This window comes from Culex quinquefasciatus, chromosome 2 (assembly GCF_015732765.1).
Source record: "Culex quinquefasciatus strain JHB chromosome 2, VPISU_Cqui_1.0_pri_paternal, whole genome shotgun sequence".
Taxonomy (NCBI): Eukaryota; Metazoa; Arthropoda; class Insecta; order Diptera; family Culicidae; genus Culex; species Culex quinquefasciatus.
In genome coordinates this window covers 22,735,832-22,762,638 of record NC_051862.1, presented here as the reverse complement: position 1 = coordinate 22,762,638, position 26,807 = coordinate 22,735,832, and the positions used below count along the sequence as shown (strand labels likewise).

The 26,807-nt window shown below is 33.5% G+C and overlaps 1 protein-coding gene across 50 annotated transcripts in view; it reads left to right on the top strand.

Moving 5' to 3' along the window:
* The window catches only part of LOC6052303 (sodium channel protein para), a 228,697-nt gene that overhangs the window by 76,813 nt on the left and 125,077 nt on the right, over positions 1–26,807 (top strand). For 40 of the 50 annotated variants that reach the window (XM_038252940.1, XM_038252970.1, XM_038252966.1 and 37 more), the window contains exons 5-6: positions 2,880–3,067; positions 8,173–8,205. In XM_038252940.1, the coding sequence (XP_038108868.1) occupies positions 2,921–3,067; positions 8,173–8,205 (180 nt within the window). In that variant the 5' untranslated portion in view covers positions 2,880–2,920. The remainder of the gene's footprint in view (positions 1–2,879; positions 3,068–8,172; positions 8,206–26,807) is intronic. The other 10 variants (XM_038252955.1, XM_038252972.1, XM_038252954.1 and 7 more) reach the window with 1 other exon arrangement.

Genomic DNA, 26,807 nt, shown 5'->3' with positions numbered 1-26,807 from the left:
TCTGACCAAAGAAGGTATTTTATGTTTCCCAATTTTTTAAATACCTTTTTTTCACAAAAACTCAATTTCCCAAAACACGTAGTTTCATATTTACAAGATACTCTTTAGGGGACAAAATCCCAGGAAGGTGCTGTGTCCTATCCCTCGCCTAGACCAGACCAAAATCCATGATAAAGCTGACAGACCAAATCTGTCAGACCAAGACTGTCAGACCAAAGAGCAAAAAGTAAACAATCTTGGTCTTCAACGTAGGTGCACACAAATCAACAAAAGAAAATTTGAAAAAGATTTTATTTTTCCAATTCAATGACTGGGTTTGGACTGCAAAATTGAATGGAAGTCAGAAAATGATTAAACAGTGCGGCGTCCTGTACACCGACATTTAAATAAGCAGTTAAAAGCCTTTTTCTTCTACTTTAATTTTTGATCGCGTTTTCGGTTTACACCTGAAAAATCTTGATATTATTTATACGGATTTGTGATTTCTCTCTTTCCACCATTCCCTTGCAAAATCCCGCAACTTCTGAGCCATAGAGAAGTATGGTAAAAAAAATCTGCCGCCGAGTTATGATTTTTAGAAAAAATGGTGATTTTTGGAAAAAAATAAATTTCATGCCAACCCGAGCAGACGGAAATAACTTGAAAATATCATTTTTTGATATTTAAAAAAACTAGGCCAATAACATTTTATGTTATTAATAACAAGATTTGTTATTTGTCGTTATAATTTTTTTGTTATTGGATTGTTATTGTAATAACAGACTAATAACATTTTAAGTTATTCTTCGAAGAATAATTGTTATTATTTTTTGTTATTTTAACATCTAATCCGATCATCCCAATAACAGTTGGCGGTATTCTTCCACAATAAAAATTTTTATTCCAAAGTTATTTTGGCTTTCAATTAATATCAGACCAATAACAAATTTTGTTATGATAACATAAACTGTTATTTAACCCTTATGCAAAAATGGATGTTTCAAGAAGAATTATTACCGTCTGACCGGGAAAACAAATTTGACCTCATTTTTTTTATGTAAAATTGAATTTGCAATCGAAAAGTACTTTACAGATTTTTTGATGAAGGGCTCCATTTTTAAGATATAGCCACTCATTTTTTTTTATGTAAAATTGAATTTGCAATCGAAAAGTACTTTACAGATTTTTTGATGAAGGGCTCCATTTTTAAGATATAGCCACCGAATGTTTGATTTTAGCAAAATATTTGCAGTTTTTCGATTTTTAAAAATAGTGACCCACCCAAACGAAAAATATATCTCAAAATCTGCAGCAGTGAATTTGCTGCAGAAAATGTTATATTTTATTACATTTTTTGCAGCAAGCCCATAGATCATTTTTGCCCGCGTGTAAACACGTCAGCGATCTGCAGTTCTCACCAACACATAGAATGCTGGCGCGTCCCCGAGCAACAATCTAGAGAGAACATTATGTTCGCGCTCTGTCCGTCACCATTCATCAAGCGTCCATGGCGCGGTGGTAGCGTGTCGGATCAGCAACCTAGAAGTTGATGGTTCAATCCTCGTTCTGTTAAGGTTTTTTTTCTGCAATACAATCAATCTACCGTCGGTAATGTCGATAATTGTCGGTAACGGGCAAAAATGTCATACCCCTATATCGCAAAAAATGCATGAGGACAGTTTTCATGCAGATTCTGATATACTTTCATGCTGCCATGCATCAAAATCATGCGACCGCCGGTTGGGTGCATGAGTGACCATTTCTTGTTTTACTTGAGGTTCCAAAAATTTGCTATAAAATTGTCTAAGAAACATTGAAGATTGGACCTCTGGTTGATGAGATACAGCGGCTTCAAGAAAAAGAAACAGGAAAATTGAAGTTTTGAATATTTCTCTACACTAACATTTCAAAAAGGCGTAATATTGAATGTTTAGCCCTTTTGAAACGTTAGTCTTGGTTAAAAATTTTAAAGTATTGTTTTTGAAAAGATCGAAAAATTTCACGAACGTTTCATGTTTTAACATTGAACATCGGACCATTAGTTGCTGAGATATCAACATTAAAAAATGGTGGGTTGTTTAGATAACGCTTAGAAAACACAAATTTTCCTGTTTTTTTTCTTTAAACCGCTGTATCTCAGCAATCGGAGGTCCAATCATAAATGTATCTTAGACAATTTTGTTACAAATTTTGTGAACTTTTAAAAAAAATCTTTGCAGAAATGGACACTTATAGTCACTTTTTTTTCAAATCGAAAAACTGGAAATATTTCGCTAAAATCAAACTTTCGGTGGCTATATCTTGAAAACGGAGTCCTTTATCAAAAAATCTGTGGAGTACTTTTCGATTGCGAATTAAATTTCAGAAAAAAATAGGTAAAATTTGTTTTTGCATAAAATTTGGACTTTTTTTTTCAAAAATTGATATTTAAAGTCAATGGGGGTTGGTGGGCAAAAATATGAAATTCAAATTACAAGCCATGGTATTAACATTTGAACTTTGAAAAATATTTGCAACGGCCTTTCAAATCAAGTTTTTGAAATATGTTTTTAACAACCTGATTTTAACAAACAATATCTAAAATGGGCTTAATTATTTATCAATATTACTTGTGTAACTGTTTAATTTTACATCAATTGAAGGGAGTTTCAATACACTCGTAATATTTGTTTTTTTTTTTCTATTTCTACACACAGGATTATTTCTGTTACTGTTAGGTTGTTTTTGAAGTTGCACTTATTACTTTGTTTAAAACGTTTGGTTTGAAAACAGATCAATTGCAACATTGCTTTTTTGAATAAATAAAATAAAGATATGTTGCTTTTCCTCTCCTATTGAAACAAATCAATTTTTATAAATTGTCCTCACATTTTTTTCTTCTCTCTTTCTCTCTTCCGCAGGCCTTGGAAATCTGAGGCTCTCATTGTTGGCCATATAGACAATGACCGAAGACCTCGATTCGATATCTGAGGAAGAACGTAGTTTGTTCCGTCCTTTCACCCGTGAATCATTACTTGTTATTGAAGAACGCATCGCAAATGAACAGGCAAAACAGCGCGAATTGGAAAAGAAGCGAGCCGAGGGGGAGGTGAGTTGAGCTGGGTTTTTTCCTTTCTTTTTTGTCCCACAGATTTTTTTTCCCTCCAGGTTTTTCCCCTTACCTGTTTTCATCCATCCCCCATCCCTCTCCATCTTGACAGATCCTAAGGAGATGTGTTTTTGTTTTGTGTTTGTTCTGCCCCTCCCCTCCCCCCCCCCCTTGTAATTTTCCTTCTCTCCTACTCTCTCTATTTCTCTCTAGTGTATATTTATTGATAGCTTGAGGTTCAAAACAAGACCGAACCTTAACCAATAGAAATAAGAGTGCTGCCGCTTTTCGCTTGTCCTTAGAAAAATAACTCTTCCTGCCCTGCTTGAACATTCGCTATCTTTCTTCTTCTCTTTCCTTCTCTCTCTCTCTTTCTCTACTTCTGTCTATCGCTTTCTATCAGCTTTTTGCCGCCGCCCTCTACTGGAAAACTCCCACTTTAGTTCGCTCCTTTCTGGCCTTCTTTTTCTGCAACCTTTCGCTTCAAAAGCTTTGCTGAGTAAAAGAAAAAATAAACGAAAAAAAAACTATCACCCTCAAAAAATATCCCCATCTCATTGCATAATCCCTGCAAAATTCATTTCACTTTGTCTGCTCTCCCCCTCTTCTGAGAATACGTAGAAGCAAAAAAAAATCATCATCTCCAAAATTGTGCCCCCAAATTTATTCTATGACAAACCAGCGAAAAAACCCCTCCTGTGTATCGTTCCCATATCTCTCTAAACGTATCGCCTTTCACCAACATTCTGTCTCTTCTTCTTCAGCGTGTCTTCCTTTTTTTTGGAAAAATAAAAAAAACATAACTTTTCATCTGTTTTCTCATCTGCTTCATCCTGTACTAAAAAAACACTGTCAGCCTCCTCGCATTTTTTTCTGTTGTGGTCATTGTTTCATGTGTCGGATAAAATTGTAGACTCTAATCACAATGTTTTCGTCGATTTTTCTTTTGAGAAGAGCTTTCTTGAATTATTGAGCGAATATTCACTTTGGATAAGTGGTTAAACCAAATTCAAACATCCACATTAAAATATAATTTTTATTTATGTTCTAAGTCATTTAATCACTAGTCAAATAAATTCAATCGAGTGCAAACAAAATTATACAATTCCCAATCTCTATAACAAAATTACCTTTTTTGTTTTTTTGATTAACGCTTCTAGAAAAATGGAGCTATTTTATCTTTTATAACATGTTGATTATTTTATAGTTGATTTTCAAGTCCATTGAAGAGATTGAATGTAATTATTATAAAAGTTCTACACGGAGTAAAAAGAGTTCCCAAAATCGTGGACAAGCGTCTAGTAAAATGAGAACCACGAACAAAGTATTCACTTTCCATGGTACGTTTTTGAAAAACGTGTTTGTGGTTTCAAATTTCATGAACTTTACGATTGTGGGAACTCTTTTTTCTCCGTGTAGATTTCCAAAACGATATTTTTTTAATATTGAAAGTATCATTGGAACAGTGAGTAAAGTTTTAGGAAAGCATAGGAATGTTGATTTTTTTTAACAAGGTATATACTCTCATCAATTACTTAAATTTACTTATAGAAAAGTGTGCATAACGAAATTTGTTATGACATTCTTTGAAAAAATAAATAAAAGAATAATGATAATGATCAGCATTGGAAAATCTGTAACATTTGAGAAAAATACATGAAAATTACTATAGGAAAACATAGAGATGATTTTTAAGATATTTTGCTATTTTGTGATAGTTGCATAATTGTAATGACGTAATTTAGCATTTTGTATAACATTTTGAAATCTTTAGCTTCAAATTTGAAAAAAAAAAAATTAATTATGTTTTCCCTTTCCTTGACCTTAACTGAAGGTAAAATTCGCAATGGCCTTCCAGAACACTTTAAGAACAGAAAAAATATTAGAGAAATGCATGATATTTTTCATCGGATAATATGGCAAGAGTTAGGGTCATAAAATTTCGTAACTCTGCATATTTTTTATTGTGTGATTGCCTTTTTTCTCATGAATTGTGGTAAATTACATCAAATATAGGAAATTTCAAACAATGAAATATTAATGCTTATAAAATAACACTTTTACAAAATTTACCCTCTACAATACAACCAATTAATCAATTCATTCCGAAAATCGCTAAAACCTGTTTTGCTTTAACAAAATCGTTGGACTGAAGAACTTTGAAATTTCAAGCCTTTCATGAGCATATGAATAATGTTTGATTTTTTTTTAAACTGAAAGTTGAAAAGAATTACAAAAATCCAAAAGCAGCTGCAATGTTATGAAAATCGTTCAACCATGATATTTATTTGATTGATTAATTATTTTATTTACTAAAAGTTAATCAAATGCATAAAATCCCAAAACAATTAACTTATTTATTGAATTTTGCCTTAATTGAATTATCTGAAACGAAAAAGAAATAAAACCTTTCTACTTCTAGGGAAGAGGTTATGCAATATTTCTTATGTATACAAGAGAATTTTGCAACATGTTTTTTTTTGCAAATCCGAAAAAAACTTCTTTGAATAGACTTTTTCAGTGAACTTTTGTTTCGCCGCTTCAGGTTGACATCCGTGTGTTTTGTCGGCTCAATCAAAACTTTTCTATTACTTTTCGAAACACGTGCTGATAAGTTGACCTCTTCAGCACCCAAATGGGTGCTATAATAAACTTTTCAGCACAATTATTTTAGGTTACAATTAGTAGACCATTCCCGATTAGGCGGTTATAACACAGTTTATAACATCCATTCCAAATTGTGTTATTGACATGGTCGAATTAGTTGTTAAAATATCAGATTGACCTTTCAAATGTACTGAGAATAGTAAGAAAATAACAAATTAACAACAAATCAGAATATCTCAATAACAACAATCATGCATAATGTTGTTTAGATGTTATTTTCGTCTGCTCGGGTTTCGTCACTAAACAGTGACAGGAAAAATTGGGTTTTATCAAAATCGAAATTTTTATTTAATGTAATTGATTTATTTTAAACAGTAAAAAAAATCTTTAAATTTGGAAGGTGTTAAATTTTAAGGTTTAATATTACCACTTTTATGATGTATTTATTACCCCTCTGTAGACTGGAAAAGTGGAAAACACTGAAAAGAGGTAAATTTACACATTCGTAGAGGAAAATTTAAACAATTTTTCTGACATAAAAATATACCCTTTCCCAGATGCAATATAACCATAATTGTTATTACTGTGTAGAATACAACCATTTTTAAAAAACATTATGGAATATTTTCAAACATCAAAATTCTGGTGTGCTTTTAAAATAGAGTTATTTGTTATAATTTCAAATAAAAAATATAAATCAAAAATTAAAACTGAAAAAAGATATGAATATGGAATAAAATAAAATGTATCAAACTAAATGTGTAAATAATGTAAAGTAAATATTGTTATTAGCACAAATGATCAGGTTTGATTTTATTTTTTTTAATTTTTGGAATGCTCTTCTCAAAAGTCAAGTTAAAACTGTAAAAAAGCTAAATGCTAGAAGAAATCATTATTCAGATCGTTCATTTCATTCCGTTTCACGTGCCACATTTCCCTCAATCTTCCCAGTTTATCTTAAATTACAATTATACCCATTCTGATACTTTCCGATTGAACGTTTTCATTTTTTTATTTGTGATTGTGTATGTTACCGAACGTCGCTCCTCGTTTTTTTCCGTGTTGTTGTAAATATTTTCGTGTTCTGAATTGGTTTTCTCTTTCAAAACAAATCTAAATTTCGTTCTAACCAACAAACAAAAAAGTGTAACGCTGCCTTATTCCTTCAGTCGTTGTTTCCTGTTTCAACTCGTTGTGTCGAACCTCTGTTTTTGTTTGTTTTTATGTTTCCTATTTGAAATTCCCGAACCAAACCTGTGATGTCTCAAAAGCCCCGGTGCACAACACTGAAACAAAAACAAAACGCAAATCTAATTGGTTTATGCACGTGTCGTTGTTAATTTAAGTTATTGTTTCTCTTTTATGTTGAAAGCCATAAATGAGTGCGTTATGAGATTATTTTTCGTTTTTCGGCATTTCCCAACTGGAAGGGAAGTATCGTTTTCGTTTTCGTTAGTTTTTGTTTCGTGTTTTTTTTTCAGTTTATCGTTTTTCGGTTGTCCTCCCAGGTCGCTAGTTCTCCACCGTCATTCGATCAGCTCTCTCGCTCATCAGACCGAATGTGTTGCTCATACATTTAGTCATACAAATTCTGCCAGAATTCCTCCACCCAAACCAATCGGACCAACAATATCAAACAATTCGCTAGCGCAGCAGCCGCCAACAACACTCTCAACAACACACTGAATCAAATCAACCTCTCTCTTTATACTAGTCCTCTCAAGCTCGCCATCTTAGTTTTGTGCTAAATACACATTTTTTGAGTATTACAACAGCAACAACAATAAAAACTGCCAACAAAAAAACACCAGCCTACACTCTCGAGTTGAATCGATTTTAACACACCAATTTTCACAAACACAATCACACACACCCAGTTTTCTTCTCTTTCGAATGAGTATCAAATTCATCATTCTCTTTCCAATCAACAGTAAACTGCAACCTGATATAGTTTTTGGTCTTAGACGCTGAATCGCCCTAGTGAATCATCATCAAAATCACATTGTTTGTCAAAAAAAAAACAGCATAAAATTGATTGAAATCCCAAGCCTAGATGCGCCTCTCTCTCTCTCTTAGCTGCATATTTGATTGAATCGCATTAGTGCTACAATTCCCGAAACAAATTTGACCCGAGTGTGCCAAAATTCCAAAATTTAAAATCCGCTAAGCGAAAGCCCAAATCCAGCAGCAAAATCTAGGCGTGCCAAGTGCAATCTAATCAAAGAACTTAAAACAAACGAACAATCGACTAGTAAATAGATTAGAACATGACCAACACCACTTTTTTTCCGTGTGTCCGTTTGTGCGTTTGTTTTTCGACCATCCTAGTGAGACCATCAAAACCCACGCAAAACCGTTGACTTAGCTAATTAATACTCATTATAATACAACCGCTCGTGTAACCTTACTTAGCCTTAATCATAGCAAGTTGATGCTCAACAAAAAAAAAAAAAACTATTACCCACATGAAACTAACGCCAACAATCACATATTTTCAGACTGGTTTTGGTCGGAAGAAAAAGAAAAAAGAAGTAAGATTTCTTTCCAACTTTTTTATCAATTTCTAAGTTTTACCGTTTTATGTTCTGTTTTGCCTTCAAACAAGATTACGCATTTTCGCATCAAACAGTACAACTTAAAAAATAAATAAAACGCATTTCAAGTGTTATGATTTTCTTTGTTTTCCACCGCCCACCGCCACCAATTGTCCTGAGTTGTGTTTGTTTTTGAAAAAAAAAAAAACCGAACGAATCCACTATTTACACGATGCTGTGTGCGTGCGTGGTAGTGTTCCTGTTTTGACCCCGCGAGTATTTCAGCATATTTTTGGTTTTGTTTTTTTGTTGAAATCCATTGCTGATTTTGTTCTTTTATTGAATTCCTTTTTTGAGTCAGCAAGCCAATGTCATTCACATGTTTCTATATTTTTGTCACCCGTTCGAGAGCTAAGAGTGTTTTTTGTTGGGAAAAGTAAAATAGGTCACCAACTTACAAAAGTGAAAAGTAATATCAACTTTTATATTACACAAACACTGAGATCTCTTAGATAATTTACACATAAACACTCGAATGATTTTTATTTATGATTTTTTTTTCATTTCGAGTGGTAATTAAATCGGCATTTTGTTCTATAATTAGATACAAACTCACTGCCAAATTTATTTTTGGAGAATGTTTTTATAATCCGAACATCAAATATCACAACACTTACTATTACAAAAAGAAAAAAAAGTTAATACTCTACTAAGAATTTTGTTGGCCAAAGATGCTTAATTTTTAAATAGAATAATGTAACTCATGGGGGGTTTAGTATTTTTGGTACAATCAAATCTTCAAACAATTTCAATCAATTTCAATCAATTTCAATCAATTCCAATCAATTCCAATCAATTTCAATCAATTTCAATCAATTTCAATCAATTTCAATCAATTTCAATCAATTTCAATCAATTTCAATCAATTTCAATCAATTTCAATCAATTTCAATCAATTTCAATCAATTTCAATCAATTTCAAACAATTTCAAACAATTTCTAACAATTTCATACAATTTCAAACAATTTTAAACAATTTCAAACATTTTCAAGCCATTTCAAACAATTTCGAAAAAAATCAAGCAATTTCAAACAATTTCAAACAATTTCAAACAATTTCAAACAATTTCAAACAATTTCAAACAATTTCAAACAATTTCAAACAATTTCAAACAATTTCAAACAATTTCTAACAATTTCTAACAATTTCAAACAATTTCAAACAATTTCAAACAATTTCAAACAATTTCAAACAATTTCAATTAATTTCAAACAATTTCAAACATTTTCAAACAATTTCAAACAATTTCACCAATTTCAAACAATTTCAAACAATTTCAAACAGTTTCAAACAATTTCAATCAATTTCAAACAATTTGAACTAATTTCGAACAATTTCAAACAATTTCAAACAATTTCAAACAATTTCAAACAATTTCAAGTAATTTCAAACAATTTCAAACAATTTCAAACCATTTGAAACAATTTCAAACAATTTCAATCAATTTCAAACAATTTGAACTAATTTCGAACAATTTCAAACAATTTCAAACAATTTCAAGTAATTTCAAACAATTTCAAACAATTTCAAACAATTTCAAACAATTTCAAACAATTTCAAACAATTTCAAACAATTTCAAACAATTTCAAACAATTTCAAGCAATTTCAAGCAATTTCAAGCAATTTTCAAACAATTTCAAACAATTTCAAACAATTTCAAACAATTTCAAACAATTTCAAACAACTTCAAACAATTTCAAACAATTTCAAACAATTTCAAACAATTTCAAACAATTTCAAACAATTTCAAACAATTTCAAACAATTTCAAACAATTTCAAACAATTTCAAACAATTCCAAACAATTTCAAACAATTTCAAACAATTTCAAACAATTTCAAGCAATTTCAAACAATTTCAAGCAATTTCAAACAATTTCAAACAATTTCAAACAATTTCAAACAATTTCAAACAATTTCAAACAATTTCGAACAATTTCAAACAATTTCAGTTTTTTTATCAATTTCAAACAATTTCAAGCAAATTCAAAAAATTTCAAATCTTCAAGTCTTCAAATTTTCAAATCTTGAAATCTTGAAATCTTGAAATCTTCAAATCTTCAAATCTTTAAATCTTCAAATCTTCAAATCTTCAAATCTTCAAATCTTCAAATCTTCAAATCTTCAAATCTTCAAATCTTCAAATCTTCAAATCTTCAAATCTTCAAATCTTCAAATCTTCAAACCTTCAAATCTTCAAATCTTCAAATCTTCAAATCTTCAAATCTTCAAATCTTCAAATCTTTAAATCTTCAAATCTTCAAATCTTCAAATCTTCAAATCTTCAAATCTTCAAGTCTTTTAATATGCACATCTTCAAATCTTCAAATCTTTTAATATGCAAATCTTCAAATCTTTAAATCTTCAAATCTTTAAATCTTCAAATCTTCAAACCTTCTAAAATGTTGAAATCTTTTAAAATTTTAAATTTTCTGATTTAAGATGTATGCTCTTAAAATTTTTGATGTTTTTTATTTTTTGAATTTTTGTACTTTTATATTTTCCAATGTTTAGATTTGAATTTTTGGACTTTTGAATTTTCGATTATTTACGATTTTTTCGACTTTTTTAATTTTTTTGAAGGAATTCTCGGCATTTTTTGAATTTTGGAATGGGATGTAATCAGAACATAATTCATTTTAACAGCTTAGCGTGTTTTTTTTTGTCATATTGGGGCATAACCACCTGCCCCTTTTTTTAAACATTTTTAATTTTTTTGTTTTTGACTTCCAGATTTGAACACTTTTTAAATTCTGATTTTTTTTTTCATTAGCAGATCTGTAAAAAATTCAACATATTGTTTTTTTTTGGATTGAGACTCATTTTTTGGCATTTAGAAGATGATCATGTTTTACATGATTACAAAGGAAATACTAACATTCTCCAAGGAAGGTGTTAAGTTGGCTTGACTGAATAAGTTTTATTTGTTTTTCAAGAATTTTTCTTTGTTGAACAAGTCTTTGGTTTCAGTAAACATTTAGTTTCCACAAACACCGCAGATAACAAGATTTATTGTATTACAACACGTAAATGAGCAGTGTACAGAGACCAACGCAACACGGTTAAAGAAACAACAAGACAAACACTTCAACAAAACTTCAGCAAATATGCTTCGTGAAGTTTGCGGCACCAGTATGGAATTTGGCGATAACAGTACCTTTCGATCTAACATTCAAATGCACCCATCAAATGCATTAAGAAACTTTGGAAAAGTTGAGTGCACTCGTAAGATCAGATCTTCCGGAATGATACACCTCTTCGACATATCTTCCTCTATGGAATAATTCACCGTATTCTAAATGCAACCGAAAATATCTTGCGATGACGTTAACTCTGCACCTCACTCTCTTATGATCAACGGCAGTCGTCGTCTTTGTCTCCAAGTTTCCACACGTGTCCTTCCTTTAGCATCAGCTCCTTCCGGTAGAACCTACTACACTAGCAGCAAGTACTGTCGGGGTTCATGGTTGAAAACCGTCAATCAGCAAACTCGCTCCTCTATTTCTTCCCTGTTAGTCTATTTCCGCACACCACACAGTTCCTTGGAATGCACTCGAGGCTCTAAATTAATAATGCATGGCGCGTGTAGTTTTCGATTCGCCATCGTCGTCGCCATGACGGAAGACAGAACCCGTCGTCACCCGTCGTCGTCACAGCCGTTATCGATGATGGTGGAAGAAGGAAGTTGTTATGTGACTGTGCTGGATGCGGGATATTTTCGTCACTAGGGGTGACGCAAATCGTGGAGACGCATGGTTGATTGCTAGAATTTGGCTAGAATTATGTCTGGAAAAGATCGAAATTTTTGCAAGAAATTATTTTTTTTAATAATCCGCAACAAGGGTATGCTGCTCTTTATGGGATCCTTTCCTACAGTGTTATGATGAAAAATCAGTGTATAATACTCTCAAAACTTATACAGCAATACTCACAGGGCGGTATTTGGGCGGTATGACCCCTTTAGTTTTTTTGGGCAGCATCATGAAAATACTATTTCAGCAATTCCATTTCAATAGAGCCTAAACCGAAAAAAAAGTTCTCCGATCGGGCTCAAATTTTTTCTGGAGAATCCTTGGCCTAAATAATTAGACCCGTATTTTTTTGCTTGGCCATTAGGGTGACCTACATCGTGCCAGGGTGGTTCGAAAAATGGCAATTTTCATCATTTTTCGCAAAAACCTCTTTTTGGGTATCAAATTTTTTGTAATTGAAAGACGCAACTTTTGGTACCATAACATCTATAGGTCATCGCTGAAATTTTAAAGTTATCGCAGTTTTAGTGGAAAAAGTTGATTTTTTGCCGATTTCGTCATTTTCCCGTTTTTGCGCGTGGCGCGTCGAAAAACTCAGTTTTTTTTTCAAAAAATCATATCTCCGAATCGAACGGTTCGACATCGCCAATTTTTTGATATGCTATGTGAAATTTTCCGAGGAATCCGATAAAAATATTTTCAGACATAGGCTCTTTGGTCCAGACACGGTCAAAACGCCATTCTAAGTTTACATGCGACTTTTTCAAATGTTAGGCTAGATTTTTGAAACTTCTTACTATTTTTCCTAAACAGCCAAACTCATCATCTTTCTTTTGCGTCTAAGACAGCTAAAATCGGATGAAATGGCGCGGAAATATGATTTTTTGAAAAAAGAGGTTTTTGCGAAAAATGATGAAAATTGCCATTTTTCGAACCACCCTGGCACGATGTAGGTCACTCTAATGGCCAAACAAAAAAATACGGGTCTAATTATTTTGGCCAAGAAACCCCCAGAAAAAATTTGAGCCCGATCGGAGAACTTTTTTTTCGGTTTAAGCTCTGTTCAAATGGAATTGCTGATTTTTTAAATAAAAAAATCCTTTCATTCAAGCAAAGCACGAGCCACAAAAATGTTGAACTGGTCTACTAATGCAAAATTCGCTGAACTTTTAGAAAAAAAAATACTTGCAAAGCACAAGATTGGGTTTTAGGGGTTGAAATTCTAAAAATCTGGTCAAAATGTATCCAAATTTGGGTTTTTGTTTAATTTACAGCTTTGTAAAACGTTGAAACACAAAAAAAACTGCAAAATTTTAAAAAAAGTTATTCTAAAATGATTTTTTTGTTCTAAATGAAAGAATGACTTCTCTGAGTTATTGCAGATTCAAAAAGTACATCAAGTATCCCATTAAATATCAATATATCAAGCAAAATAATGTAAATGGGCCTAATGTAAACGTCAATTGACGTGAGTAGGATAGACTCTTTGTTTACACTTCGGCATTGGCCCATTAACATTGTTATGCTTGCCATGTCATTTAATGGGAAATTTGATGTACTTTTTGAATCTGCAACAACGCAAATATTGTTTAAATATTGTGTTGTAACATTGCAGGGTTTTTAAGAGTGTATCAAGTTGGAAATGCAACTTCATCGGCTCTTTGAACACTTGAAAAAAAAAGTTGGAAATGCCTTTTTCATTGTAACTTAGGGTAGACGCATCTGTTTTGGATCTGCCTTGTTGTATGTGATTCTTGACATCCTTCCGGATCGAATGCAACAAGAATAATCCAAATCGGCTGAGTTTTCGCCGAGATACAGCCGCATAAGTTTTTACCCCGTTGGTGCTACAAGTGTTAATTTGTACCAGCCTAATTTCAATCACAATGAATAGTGCAACTTTAATCAAATAGTCAAATTAAATAAAAAAGTAAGAGGGTTCATTAGAGTATCACGTACGCACTAACTTTTCACTCTTTTCATTTATTTAAATAAAGGAAAGGAAGATTTTTTTTTGAATAAATTTACCCTCAAATCAGATTTAGTTTACTGAACTGCATGTTTTTCCCAATACTGAAATTATATGTACTTTAATGTTCTTATGTCTTGCGGCTTGCAGAAAATGTTCGATAGTAAATGTTTTGTGCCTTTGCAAACATTAGGGTTGACATTCGAGAGATTATAAAATTTTACGAAACTTTCACGTTTTTTCGAAACATAACAAGTTTCCAATCTTCACTTTATCAACAAAACTGCTATTTTGTGTATTTAATCAGGGTCAAATCAGAAAAAATGAAAATATAAATGGGGAAGGGGAGAGAGGACATGGAATTTATTCAAAAGTTTGTTTTCATATTAATAAATATTTACTCAATTTTTCGATTTATAATTTAAATCGTTCATTATAATCAAAAAGTTGTTCGAAATTCACAGAAATTTGAAATCTATCAAAATATTGCTCAGATAGTGATGTCGAAATTTATTGAAAGTACTTTTCAATTGCAAATTTGATTTTATTTGATTTTTTACCAACTTGTGCCAAAGCTCATAAAATGGCATTTTTGATTTCTGAAACATTTTTGGAGTTTTTTTTAAAGGTCCAATAAGCTATTGTGTTTCATATGTTTATAGGACCTATTAAAAAACTTTTGATGTATAAAAAGGAAATTTTTCAAAAAATATTTATTCAGCGCATTCCATTTTTTGGGTGTGAAAAGTCGCATCAAAACACGGTAATTTTTTGTCAGGGTATTCATAAGCAGTACCTACAATTTTGCTGAAGACACCACATCGTTCAGAAAATTCGTTTTCAAGATACAGATTTTTGTATGCACTTTGATATGATTTTTATTTTTTTTGGTGAGTTTTGGTGTATACAGGCAATTCCACGTCAAACAGGAAGTATCCAAATCAAAAGTGCTCAGATTGGGATCAAATTTGGCATGGAAGTTTCTTGGCCAAAATATTGCGCAATTCTCACTAACTTGGACTTCGCACTAAATTATTACTATCGATCGCACTATTGCGACTCGTCAAACTGGCTTGGGAAATTTTAATTTTCTCAAAAAATGATCAAAGCGAGCCGATGTTGCTCACCTGTCAAGTGCGAATGTCCAGTTTGGTGGAAACTGCGACTGAAAATGTAAATAAACAACTGCTGGTTGCCTAGTTTTTGGAAATTTTGTTGTCAAAAGTGCGAGAGAAAAGTGCGGGCCAAATCCAAGTTACAGTGCAAGGATCAATAATAAGACCAGTATTTTTTTTGTTTGACGATTAGGGCGCTTCTATCCGAAACAGGGTGGTTAAAAAAAACCTTTTCATCGATTTTCGTAAAAACGACATTAAAAACAAACGTAATCTCCGGAAAAGCTGAACCAATTTAATAGCGAAATACAATTTAAAAGAAAGCTTTCCAGGAAAAATATTGTTGGTCCGAAAAAAATAGCTGAATATTTGATAAGGTCCTATGAAAAATTAATTTTGCTGATTTGAAGGTCTCGGGACCAAAAAACTCATATCTGAAAGTATGTTTCCCTAATGCCTTGTAATGTTTTACATAACATATCCAAAAATTGCGAGTATCCATAAACACGATTCGGAGATATGACTTTTGAACATAAAAACTGTGTTTTTGACGCGCCGTGCGTGAAAACGGGAATATGACAAAAAACGGGTAAAAATCATGTTTTTTTCACTAAAACTGCGATAACTTGAAAATTTTAGCGATGACCTATACTTTTTTGGGTACCGAAAGTTTCGTAGTTGAAATACGGACTTTAGGCACCCCAAAAAAAAAATCAAGTTGAAAGATGTAGTTTTGGCAAAAATCGATGAAAAACTTAATTTTTTGGACCCCCCGATTTCAGATAGGATCACCCTAATCGTCATACAAAAAAAACGGATCTTATTATTTCGGCCAAGGAATTTCCATGCCAAATTTTATCCGAATCGGAGCACTTTTGATTTTGATATTTCCTGTTTGGCGTGGCCATGTTTTGACCTCCAAATGACGCCTACTCTGTTTTAAAATTGAAAACCGAAAAAAATGGAAAATAAAAATCATGAAATTTTATGCAGAAAATTCAACAGTTCTGGAGTTTTTTTTTCGAAAAGGTCCAATAAATCAAATTTCCAGTTTTTGCTTTTTGGGTGTTTTTCAATACCCCTGAATCAAGGCGGTTTCAAAAACACCCAAAAAGCAAAAACTGAAACCCAAGCGACACTTCGTTTAAATGTTGAAAATCTTTGTGCAATTTTAGTTGCCTGTACTAACGGTAAAGATGGAAGAAATCTTCGCCATGAGAAATTCAATTGACGCTCACCAAAGAGATACATTTTAAATGGTTTTTAGTGGGATTGTTAAACTGATTTTGACCAATCGAGATAAATTTTCTTGAAATAATTCGTTGGAATAGAACTGATGATCAGTGCGTTTGAGAGCGAGTTTTTCACCAATGTGAAACAGGTCGTATTGAGGTGCTCCGATTTGTATGAAACTTTCAGCGTTTGTTTGTCTATACATGAGATGAACTCATGCCAAATATGAGCCCTCTACGACAAAAGGAAATGGGGTAAAACGGGCATTGAAGTTTGAGGTCCAAAAAACATGAAAAATCTTAAAATTGCTCGCATTTCCGTAAAACTTCACCAATTCCAGCTCTCTTAGATGCATTTGAAAGGTATTTTGAAGCACTTCAAAATGTGCATAGACATCCAGGATTGGTTAAACTTTTTCTCATAGCTTTTGTAAATTACTGTTAAAAATGGATTTTTTTAGAACCTTAATATCTTTTTGCAACAGCCTCCAACACCCATACTCCTTTAGGTCAAAAGATAGGTAATTACATGGACTATAAGCCTATGGAATAAACTTTTTGGCCAATCGCAGTTTTTCTCATAGATTTACGCTTTTTCTATAACAAACTTTTTACAACGTTAACTTTTGTCCTGTAGCCCAAGAAGACGGCTTTTTTTTGGGCAAAATTTTTATATATTCGGATTCCTCGGGAAATTTCACGTAAGTTTGAAGTATTCGAGTTGTAAATTTGATTTTGAAAAATAACTACATAAAACATTATTGAAAAAAGTTAGATTTGGTTTTACCAGTTGTATACGTCAAAGGCTGTATCAAGTAGGCGAATATCTGTTTTACTCCTAATCTGACAAAATGTTAAAAATTATTTTTTGCAATTCCGCCGTTAAACTATTTACTTTTCCTGTCATTCTTGAACGACGAAATAGCCTATTTTTCTGTACCAAAAATAACAGAATCGAATAGCAACACTTTTCAAAATGAATGCTGAAAAGTTCTACTTTTCAGCACTCAAATGGATGCTGAAAAGTTGAACTTTTCAGCACTTGTTTCGAAAAGTAACACATTTCAACATTTTTTTGATTTAAACGTTTTATTGACAAAATACATGAAAATTTTACATAAAATTTCACTCAGTGTGTGTTTTTTGGAATTGCAAAAAATGTTGTATGGAACTCGTTGCAAAACTTGATTTTTTCAGCACTCTTCGTATTTATCCAACTCGGTGGACCTCGTTGGATAAATGTACGACTCGTGCTAAAAAAATCCTCTTTTTGCAACTTGTTGCATAAACTACTATTAATTCATTCTAAATGGCATGTTTTTCAATCAAATTAACAACGAAAAATTGTTTGCAAACAAGTCAAATTTGTGCTATCAGTGAGATTTACAACTAAATCTCTTATCTCGTTTCTCCACCTCTCACTGTAGTGGGAGAGAAAAATTGTCTGATAAAACAGTAAACTATACGGAAATAAACGGTAATATAAATGCATTGCTTTCCAATAAACTTTTACGAATCTTTAATATCACGAGCTGCATTTGCATACTCCCCTCCACCCAAATTTTCCCATTGATTAACACCTTCAACTGTACACCTGAGCGGAATTAATTTGGCATTGTGTATTTTTGATTATCCTGCTGCTCGCTCGCTTTCAGAGTGTTGGCAATTTTCCGCGGGGGTGTGCTTGCTGTTGTAGGGGCGCGGTTTGGCTGGTTCGCTTTCAATCGACACACTCAGCCGCCTCCTCCCCGGGCGAACACAAATTGGAGTGGGCTATAAAATATTTCGACACCTCTCCCGCATCCACTACCATTTAGGCAGCAAACCCGCGATTGGGAGGTAGAAAAAGTTTCTTCGAAAATCGATTGTTTTCCAACCCCCTTCGTCCGGGTTCACCACAATCCGTGTTGGCCACCAAGTTCATGATCGATTGGGAAGCATTCATCTTAAAACACCAAACTGGTGTTGATTAAAACTATTAAACATCAGATTAATCATTGTAAACCGAGCTTGTTGAGTTGGATAAATGCGACGAGTGCTGAAAATTTTTTTGCTGAATTTTCATCCAATAAAAACATTTCTAAAATTCGAGTATAAATGGTATGGAATCATCTTAAGCAACATTTATAGCCGAAAATAATTGTTTTAATTAATTTTACATTCAGTTTTAAATTGTAATTTGAATTTCTACTAAGTGCATCTTGATTGCATTTCCAACCATTTCATCAACTCCAACGCAAACTCAATTGTCCACAACTTTCTCGCATTGCATTTGTCCCATTTCCCAGATCAATCCAATCGAGACTATACAGGATTACTGCTGAAGCCGGCCCAAGTCAGCGAGAACGAAGCGTCGTTGGTTGACTGAGTCATCATCCTTCGTCCTTCCGTCGCCCATCAAGCACCGACGGACGGGCGGACGTTCGTTGTTAGCGATATCTAGGTGAAATCCTTGAGATGTGTTCAATACTCGTCTGCTGAATTTCCCCCTTTTGAAAAGCCCCACAAATGTGTAGGGGGGGGGGGGGGGGTAGGGCGGAATAAAACCTGTCGTCCTTCAGCCACTCTTTGGCTAATCCGAGTGGCGGACGACGGTTTGGCAGGAAATTAAAATCGACATATTTGTGTGGTGTGGTGTCTGCCTGGTTTCAAATCGGTTCGATACACGATCCACCCGGGAAAATCATGGTTTGGAGGGGGAAAAGGAGAGAGGTGGGAAAAATACCACCGGAAACGTTCTCCAGAAGGGAGGTACTGTATAGATTCAGGCGTGTATATGACGGAAATGCATGAAAAAAGTGCACCGATAAATGCATATTTGCAAAAAAAAAAACAAAAAAAAAATACACACAAAAATCGTGCACCACCAACAATGACATCCAGTTCGGTTGGTTTCAGGTTTGGCTTAGATAAGCACGTGATGTGGAGAAAAAAAATCTATGCTGATGAAACATATTGGAAATTAGATTGAAAAAACTTCTTCCCTGCTTCTGCACATCTCTAGAGTTGTTTTTAAAAAGGTCCTATTAACCAAATTTTAAATTTTTGCTTTTTGGGTGTTTTTAGAACCGCCTTGAGTCAGGGGTTTTCAAAAACACCCAAAAAGCAAAAAATGAAAATTTGGTTTATTGGACCTTTTCAAAAAAAACTCTGGATCTGCACTCAAGCTAAACATTGAATTATCGAAAACTTCTGAAGTTATCTTCCTCTCTTTTGAAAATGATCCTTAACGGCGCATATCAACTAGATCTTTTCCACCAAGATTTTTGTACAAATATTTTAGTATCTTCAACAAATCGGAAACTATCGATATGATTTTTTATTCATCCCTTTAAGTACTGTCTACAAAATAATTTATAAAAAAAATGATTTTTATCTATTAAAACCAGATTCATAAGTACATCAGTACAAAAAAATAAACTACTTAAACCAGCCTCATGAATTTCATTTTTTTTATCAACATGTTGAAAATGGAAAATGCTGACGATGAAAGATTAAACTTCCTACTATGATTGGAAGTGAGCAAGTTTTGCTTTTTAGTTATTTTATTGCGCAATTCCTTCTATCGATCTTACTGTTGCAACTTGTCGAACTTGCAAGGGAAGTTCAAAATAGAAGAGAAAAGTAACTCGCGACAAAATTTATGAGGCTAGGAATTTTGACAGGTATGATTTTCAAAAAGTATTCGCCTCATTTTTTCTCTCACAGAATACTGGGGACAATGTAGCTGTCAAACTAGGCCAAAATGTTAAAGTCACTCACAAAATGAACTTTGAGTGATTCGAGTTCATTTCTGAAGTCACGGGTTGCTCACGGGAGAAAAGCAACTCGCGACAAAATTTTGAGGCTAGGAATTTTGACAGGTATGATTTTCATAAAGTATTCGCCTCCTTTTCTCTCCCACAGAAAACCTGGGAACTCTATAGAGGAGAAAATCGTGACGTCAGAAATGAACTCAAATCACTCAAAGTTCATTTTGTGAGTGACTTTAACATTTTGGCCTAGTTTGACAGCTACCTCGTTCCCAGGTTTTCTGTGGGAGAGAAAAGGAGGCGAATACTTTATGAAAATCATACCTGAGCAATTCTCTACGAAATCGGTCTTTTTTCTTCAATTTTAATTTTTGTATTTTTTAATCCGGCTGAAACTTTTTTGGTGCCTTCGGTATGCCCAAAGAAGCCATTTTGCATCATTAGTTTGTCCATATAATTTTCCATACAAATTCGGCAGCTGTCCATACAAAAATGATGTATGAAAATTCAAAAATCTGTATCTTTTGAAGGAATTTTTGATCGATTTGGTGTCTTCGGCAAAGTTGTAGGTATGGATACGGACTACACTGGAAAAATAATACACGGTAAAAAAATTTGGTGATTTTTTATTTAACTTTTATCACTAAAACTTGATTTACAAAAAACACTATTTTTAATTTTTTTATTTTTGATATGTTTTAGAAGACATAAAATGCCAACTTTTCAGAAATTTCAGGTTGTGCAAAAATCACTGACCGAGTTATGAATTTTTAATCAATACTGATTTTTCAAAAATCGAAATTTTGGTCGTAAAATTTTTCAACTTCATTTTCGATGTAAAATCAAATTTGCAATAAAAAGTACTTTAGTGAAATTTTGATAAAGTGCACCGTTTTCAAGTTATAGCCATATTTAAGTGACTTTTTGAAAATAGTCGCAGTTTTCATTTTTAAAATTAGTGCACATGTTTGCCCAGTTTTGAAAAAATATTTTTGAAAAGCTGAGAAAATTCTCTATATTTTGCTTATTCGGACTATGTTGATACGACCTTTAGTTGCTGAGATATTGCAATGCAAAGGTTTAAAAACAGGAAAATTGATGTTTTCTAAGTTTCACCCAAACAACCCACCATTTTCTATCGTCAATATCTCAGCAACTAATGGTCCGATTTTCAATGTTAATATATGAAACAATTTTGAAATTTTCCGATCTTTTCGAAAAAATATTTTGGAATTTTCAAATCAAGACAAACATTTTAAAAGGGCGTAATATTGAATGTTTGGCCTTTGTGAAATGTTAGTCTTGATTTGAAAATTCCAAAATATTTTTTCGAAGAGATCGGAAAATTTCACAAATGTTTCATATATTAACATTGAAAATCGGACCATTAGTTGCTGAGATATTGACGATAGAAAATGGTGGGTTGTTTGGGTGAAACTTAGAAAACATCAATTTTCCTGTTTTTAAACCTTTGCATTGCAATATCTCAGCAACTAAAGGTCGTATCAACAAAGTCCAAATAAGCAAAATATAGAGAATTTTCTCAGCTTTTCAAAAATATTTTTTCAAAACTGGGCAAACATGTGCACTAATTTAAAAATGAAAACTGCGACTATTTTCAAAAAGTCACTTAAATATGGCTATAACTTGAAAACGGTGCACTTTATCAAAATTTCAGTAAAGTACTTTTGATTGCAAATTTGATTTTACATCGAAAATGAAGTTGAAAATTTTACGACCAAAATTTCGATTTTTGAAAAATCAGTATTGATTAAAAATTCATAACTCGGTCAGTGATTTTGCACAACCTGAAATTTCTGAAAAGTTGGCATTTTATGCCTTCTAAAACATATCAAAAATAAAAAATTAAAAATAGTGTTTTTTGTAAATCAAGTTTTAGTGATAAAAGTTAAATAAAAATCACCAAATTTTTTTACCGTGTATTATTTTTTCCAGTGTAGTCCGTATCCATACCTACAACTTTGCCGAAGACACCAAATCGATCAAAAATTCCTTCAAAAGATACTGATTTTGAATTTTCATACATCATTTTTGTATGGACAGCTGCCGAATTTGTATGGAAAATTATATGGACAAACTAATGATGCAAAATGGCTTCTTTGGGCATACCGAAGGCACCAAAAAAGTTTCAGTCGGATTAAAAAATACAAAAAAAATCGAATGACCGAAATCCTAGAGAACTGCTCACCTGTCAAAATTCCTAGCCTCAAAATTTTGTCGCGAGTTGCTTTTCTCCTCTATAGACAAGAAAACCGTGACGTAGCAAATGAACTCAAAGAACTCAGTATTCATTTTGTGAGTGCAATTTGAGTGGTTTGACAGGTGTCAAATCGGAACTTAGCAGTTTTTTGAATTTAAATTTGCTTCCGATTGTGCGAAACGTCATAACCCGAGTTTTTTTTCAGTATTAGTGACCGTGTGCTTGTCCATGCTTCTGGCCGAGTTCGTGTACGTGCACCTGACCACGTAGTTGCCTGTTCCTGATCGTTCCCGTGCCCGTGCTCTAGGCTGTTTCCTTGTCCGGACTCCTGACCGTGTTCGTGCCCGTGCTTCTGACAGTTTTCGTGTCCCTGGCTGTGTAGGTGCCTGTTCCTGGACATTCCCGTGGCCGTGTCCTTGTCGTGCTCTTAACCGTGTTAGTGTCCATACAAAACGGAACAGCCGGAACACAATTTTAATTTTTAATGCAAAGTCCCGGCACTGACACCTGTCAAAAAAGTTCATTTGGTTATTTACCTTTGAGGTTAAGTTCCGAGCTTTTCTCCTTTATTTCATGAAGAAAATTATCAAAGCCTGTCGAGTTTGCTCACTTGTTTCTTGGCTGTCAATCGCAATTTAAAAGTGCGAAAGTTCAGTTTGGTGGACAATGCTACTGAAAATGTAAATAAACAGCAACTGGTTGTCTACACCCTCATTTCAAATCACTCAGTTTTCATCAAAAAGAGGAGAAAAGCAACTCGCGACAAAATTTTTAGGCTAGGAATTTTGACAGGTATGATTTTCATAAAGTATTCGCCTCCTTTTCTCTACCACAGAAAACCTGGGAACGAGGTAGCTGTCAAACTAGGCCAAAATGTTAAAGTCACTCACAAAATGAACTTTGAGTGATTTGAGTTCATTTCTGACGTCACGATTTTCTCCTCTATTAGTGACGAGGGCCATCTGTCAGATTTGAGTGAATTTCACTCGTATCTGGATGAATATCACTCAGTTTTCATTCAATTCTGAGTGAAATCCGCTTATATCTGACAGATGGTCCCTTTACTCATTTCTGAGTAGGTTCGGTTTTGACTCAGAAATCAGTAAATGTATCGTCTGTCAGATTTGAGTGAATTCCACTAATATCTGGATAAATTTCACTCAATTTCCATTCAATTCTGAATGATATTCACTCAAATCTGACAGATGCTTTAATTACTCTGTGTATGTCTGAGTGATTTTGATCGTGCGTGTACACTGAGGTGCCCAGAATATGGAACTTGTGTATTCAAAACTTAGTTCCACAAGCTGAATATTGTTCCATGAGCTATATGAGGACTCTGGGCTGAATATGAGCAAAATCTGACTGACATTTACCCAAATAAAAAACAACCGAAAAAATGTGAAATAATTTCTTACGGTTGTGTTTGCAGGGTAGGCTATTTCCATCGAAATATCCTTAAAAGTGATTTTTTAACTGAAATTTAATGCTCTACAACTTTGTTGAACAAGAAAAACTTGTGAAACACGATCCAGGAAAGTCGTTAGCGATTTAAAAAGTATTTTTGGTATAATTTTTTTAACCAGCTTTAGGTTCCGGTTATCGATTTCCCTCAAAATTGGCACAGATGCTTAAACCTTTCAGGCCTGAATTTTCAAAAAAAAAAAAAAAATTTAATTAGTGATGGAAAAATGATCCTGAGGACCATGCGAAAATTATAGACTACATTACTGCCCACCATTGAAAAAACGGCTAATATCCACTTTTGGCAAAAACGAGATATTAGCACCAGGTGGTAGAGGATGTTCCAACGCATCTTCTGGAACTTGAATTTCACTGAAATAGTGTTTAGACTTGGCTGCCGATGCCAAAAACAAAACGGCTAATATGCCACTCTTATGGGAAATAGCCTTGACAGAGATTTTGTGACAAACACTAAAACGCGTTATTCTTGGAATACTTGATTTGGCATAACAGCCGAATTTTCAATTATGGGCAGATTAGACAATTTTGGTTTTTGGGTCATATATGACCCATCAGGCCTGAAAGGGTTAAAATAACCCAAAAAACCGTCTTCCACTAGAGGTACAGGGGTAATTTTTTCTGGGCACCCTAGTGTACACTCAAAATCAGAACTATCCCTCAATAGAGTACATCTTATCCTTTTTCCCCTAAAAAGGATTTTTGTGTAATACGGTAGTAATAAGATGTTGCATAAACCTTCGAGGTCACCCTGATTTTGTTAGGTTTTAGCCTGAGGAACAATGTTTTCATGCAACGAAAAATTTCCAATAATCGTTTAGTACTCGCGATTCACTGAAAGAATGATCTGTTTTTAAAGAAAATGTCATTCTAATTATTCTTTACATTGATAACACAACATACTGGTTAATTAAGGCTCATTCAACTTAAATATTTGCATAAAGCAATCAACTCATTCAGCCGGAGATATAACATAACCGGCGACGTCCATCATGCTTTTTTCACGCTGTGACTTTTTGTTTGTACTCGTCACCAGTTGAACGTGTATTACCTTAATTGCGACACCATAATTCACGCCCGCCTGGAACGAAGGTGCGTTCCAATTCCCGTGGTGGAATCGTCCACCGGCCAGCAGAGACAGGTTGGCATCTGTTGGAGCGCGCGCGTTATTTTTCGGAATATGAAACAGCACATAAATGCCATCATAAACGTACAAACAAACCATTAACCGGGCCAAGCCTCCGCGCGAACCTTTAATTACTTTTAATTGTCCTGGGGTCGTCCACCAGTGCTGGGGAGTGGACTCCGCCGATGACGCGATTATCTGGCCAATTGAGAATATTCAATTTTTGAAACTTGAGGAAGAGATGGGAGGGGTGCCCAATTATCATAACCAGTTCGGTGGCTCAGTTGTGAAATAATTAAAGTGAATAATTATTGGCTCGGTTGATGGCTGTCTGTCATCACACGGGAAGAATTTCTGGAACAAACAACCATGCGTCTCCATAGATTTAAGTGACATACATTATTCAACGGTTCAATCGAATTCTTAAACCACAGATCAATAGATTAAAAAGTGAGTTTCAAAAATTGTTCTACATACAGATAACATCAACCTTGTAACAGATTTCTCCGTGTATAACCGGAAGCATAATGAGTTATCTATTTGTCTGTGATTCAACCAGATCGATCAAATAACTAATCCTGGCATGACTTTGGAATCCTCTCAAGTTACACAAGCACACATCACACACATACACACACACACACTTGCACACAAACACAGATCGGCTCAAATACCACTGAAAAAAATATCAAGTACATTTCCTCCTATTCTAGTATTGCCATTTTTGTCGTCGTCGTCATCGTTGCTTCACCCGGAAGATAAACCCGCAATATGTATTCTCAACATTTCACTGAAATTGATTTGATGCCACTAGATTGAAGTCCCATCCTCGTCGTACCCCCCCCCCCCCCGCCACTCCTTCAAATTCCTTGGTGGGCTTCTTCTTTCTTGCTGCTCCTCAACAGGGGAAAACATGGGAAATCAGCAGTCATCCAGTTTCACTTTTCGAGATGAAATGAGGATGGGGGTTTTCAAACCAACTGCTCGGATCACGGTGGGGCTCATTTGGGAAATGGTATAAATCGTTTAAAAAATGAAATTTTAGCTGCGAAATATTATATTTTAATCAAGACTAAAAAAACATGGAAACATTCTCAAAATCAACTTAACGGATTTTATCCATACTTGACCGATTTTGACACTTGTTTCGATCTTCTTTAAAAAAAAAAATTCTAATGAAATACTGGTGCTTAAAATTTAATCATATCTTTTATTTCTATAAGAAAACAACTTATTGTGTAAACATTACTAACATTTAGAAATGGCTAAACAATTGAGATTTTGAATGTATAATTGCAGTTTAAAAGAGCTATGTTTGAATCTATCAGTTAAAAGTATGAACTTCATTTCATACATTTCGTTCTAAAAAAACCTTTTCGTGAAAAACTTATGTCAATAAAAAAATATTCAAAAATATAGTGCCACTACATTCAGCTTGGCATGAAAACAATTAAAAACTATCTACAAAATGTAAAATGGTTCTGGTTTCCCGCAACTGACAGTTTGTACCATCGCCTAGTCAAAACATCTAAAATAAAGTTGTTTTGGCCTTAGGCTGGTACAAATATTTTTAAAAGTTTTGTCACCCCCTTCAAAATTGGCCCGAAAAATAAGGGGGCAAAAAAAATATTTTTACAATAAACTTCAAAATTTCAGTGAAAATTCAAGGGCAGCTAGCTGAAATCAAATTAAAATACATTCTCCTGCGTTTAAAATCATTTTAAGCATGTTTGGGTTTATTAAATAATCTTAAGATTTTTTGAAAATTTTCGATGCAAAATAATTTTTTTCGATACAATTTTTGTTTTTGTCAGATCTTAGATTTTTTGAAAACTTATGATTGCAAAACAACTGAACTAGTGTAAAATGCATTTCAAAACACTTTTTTCA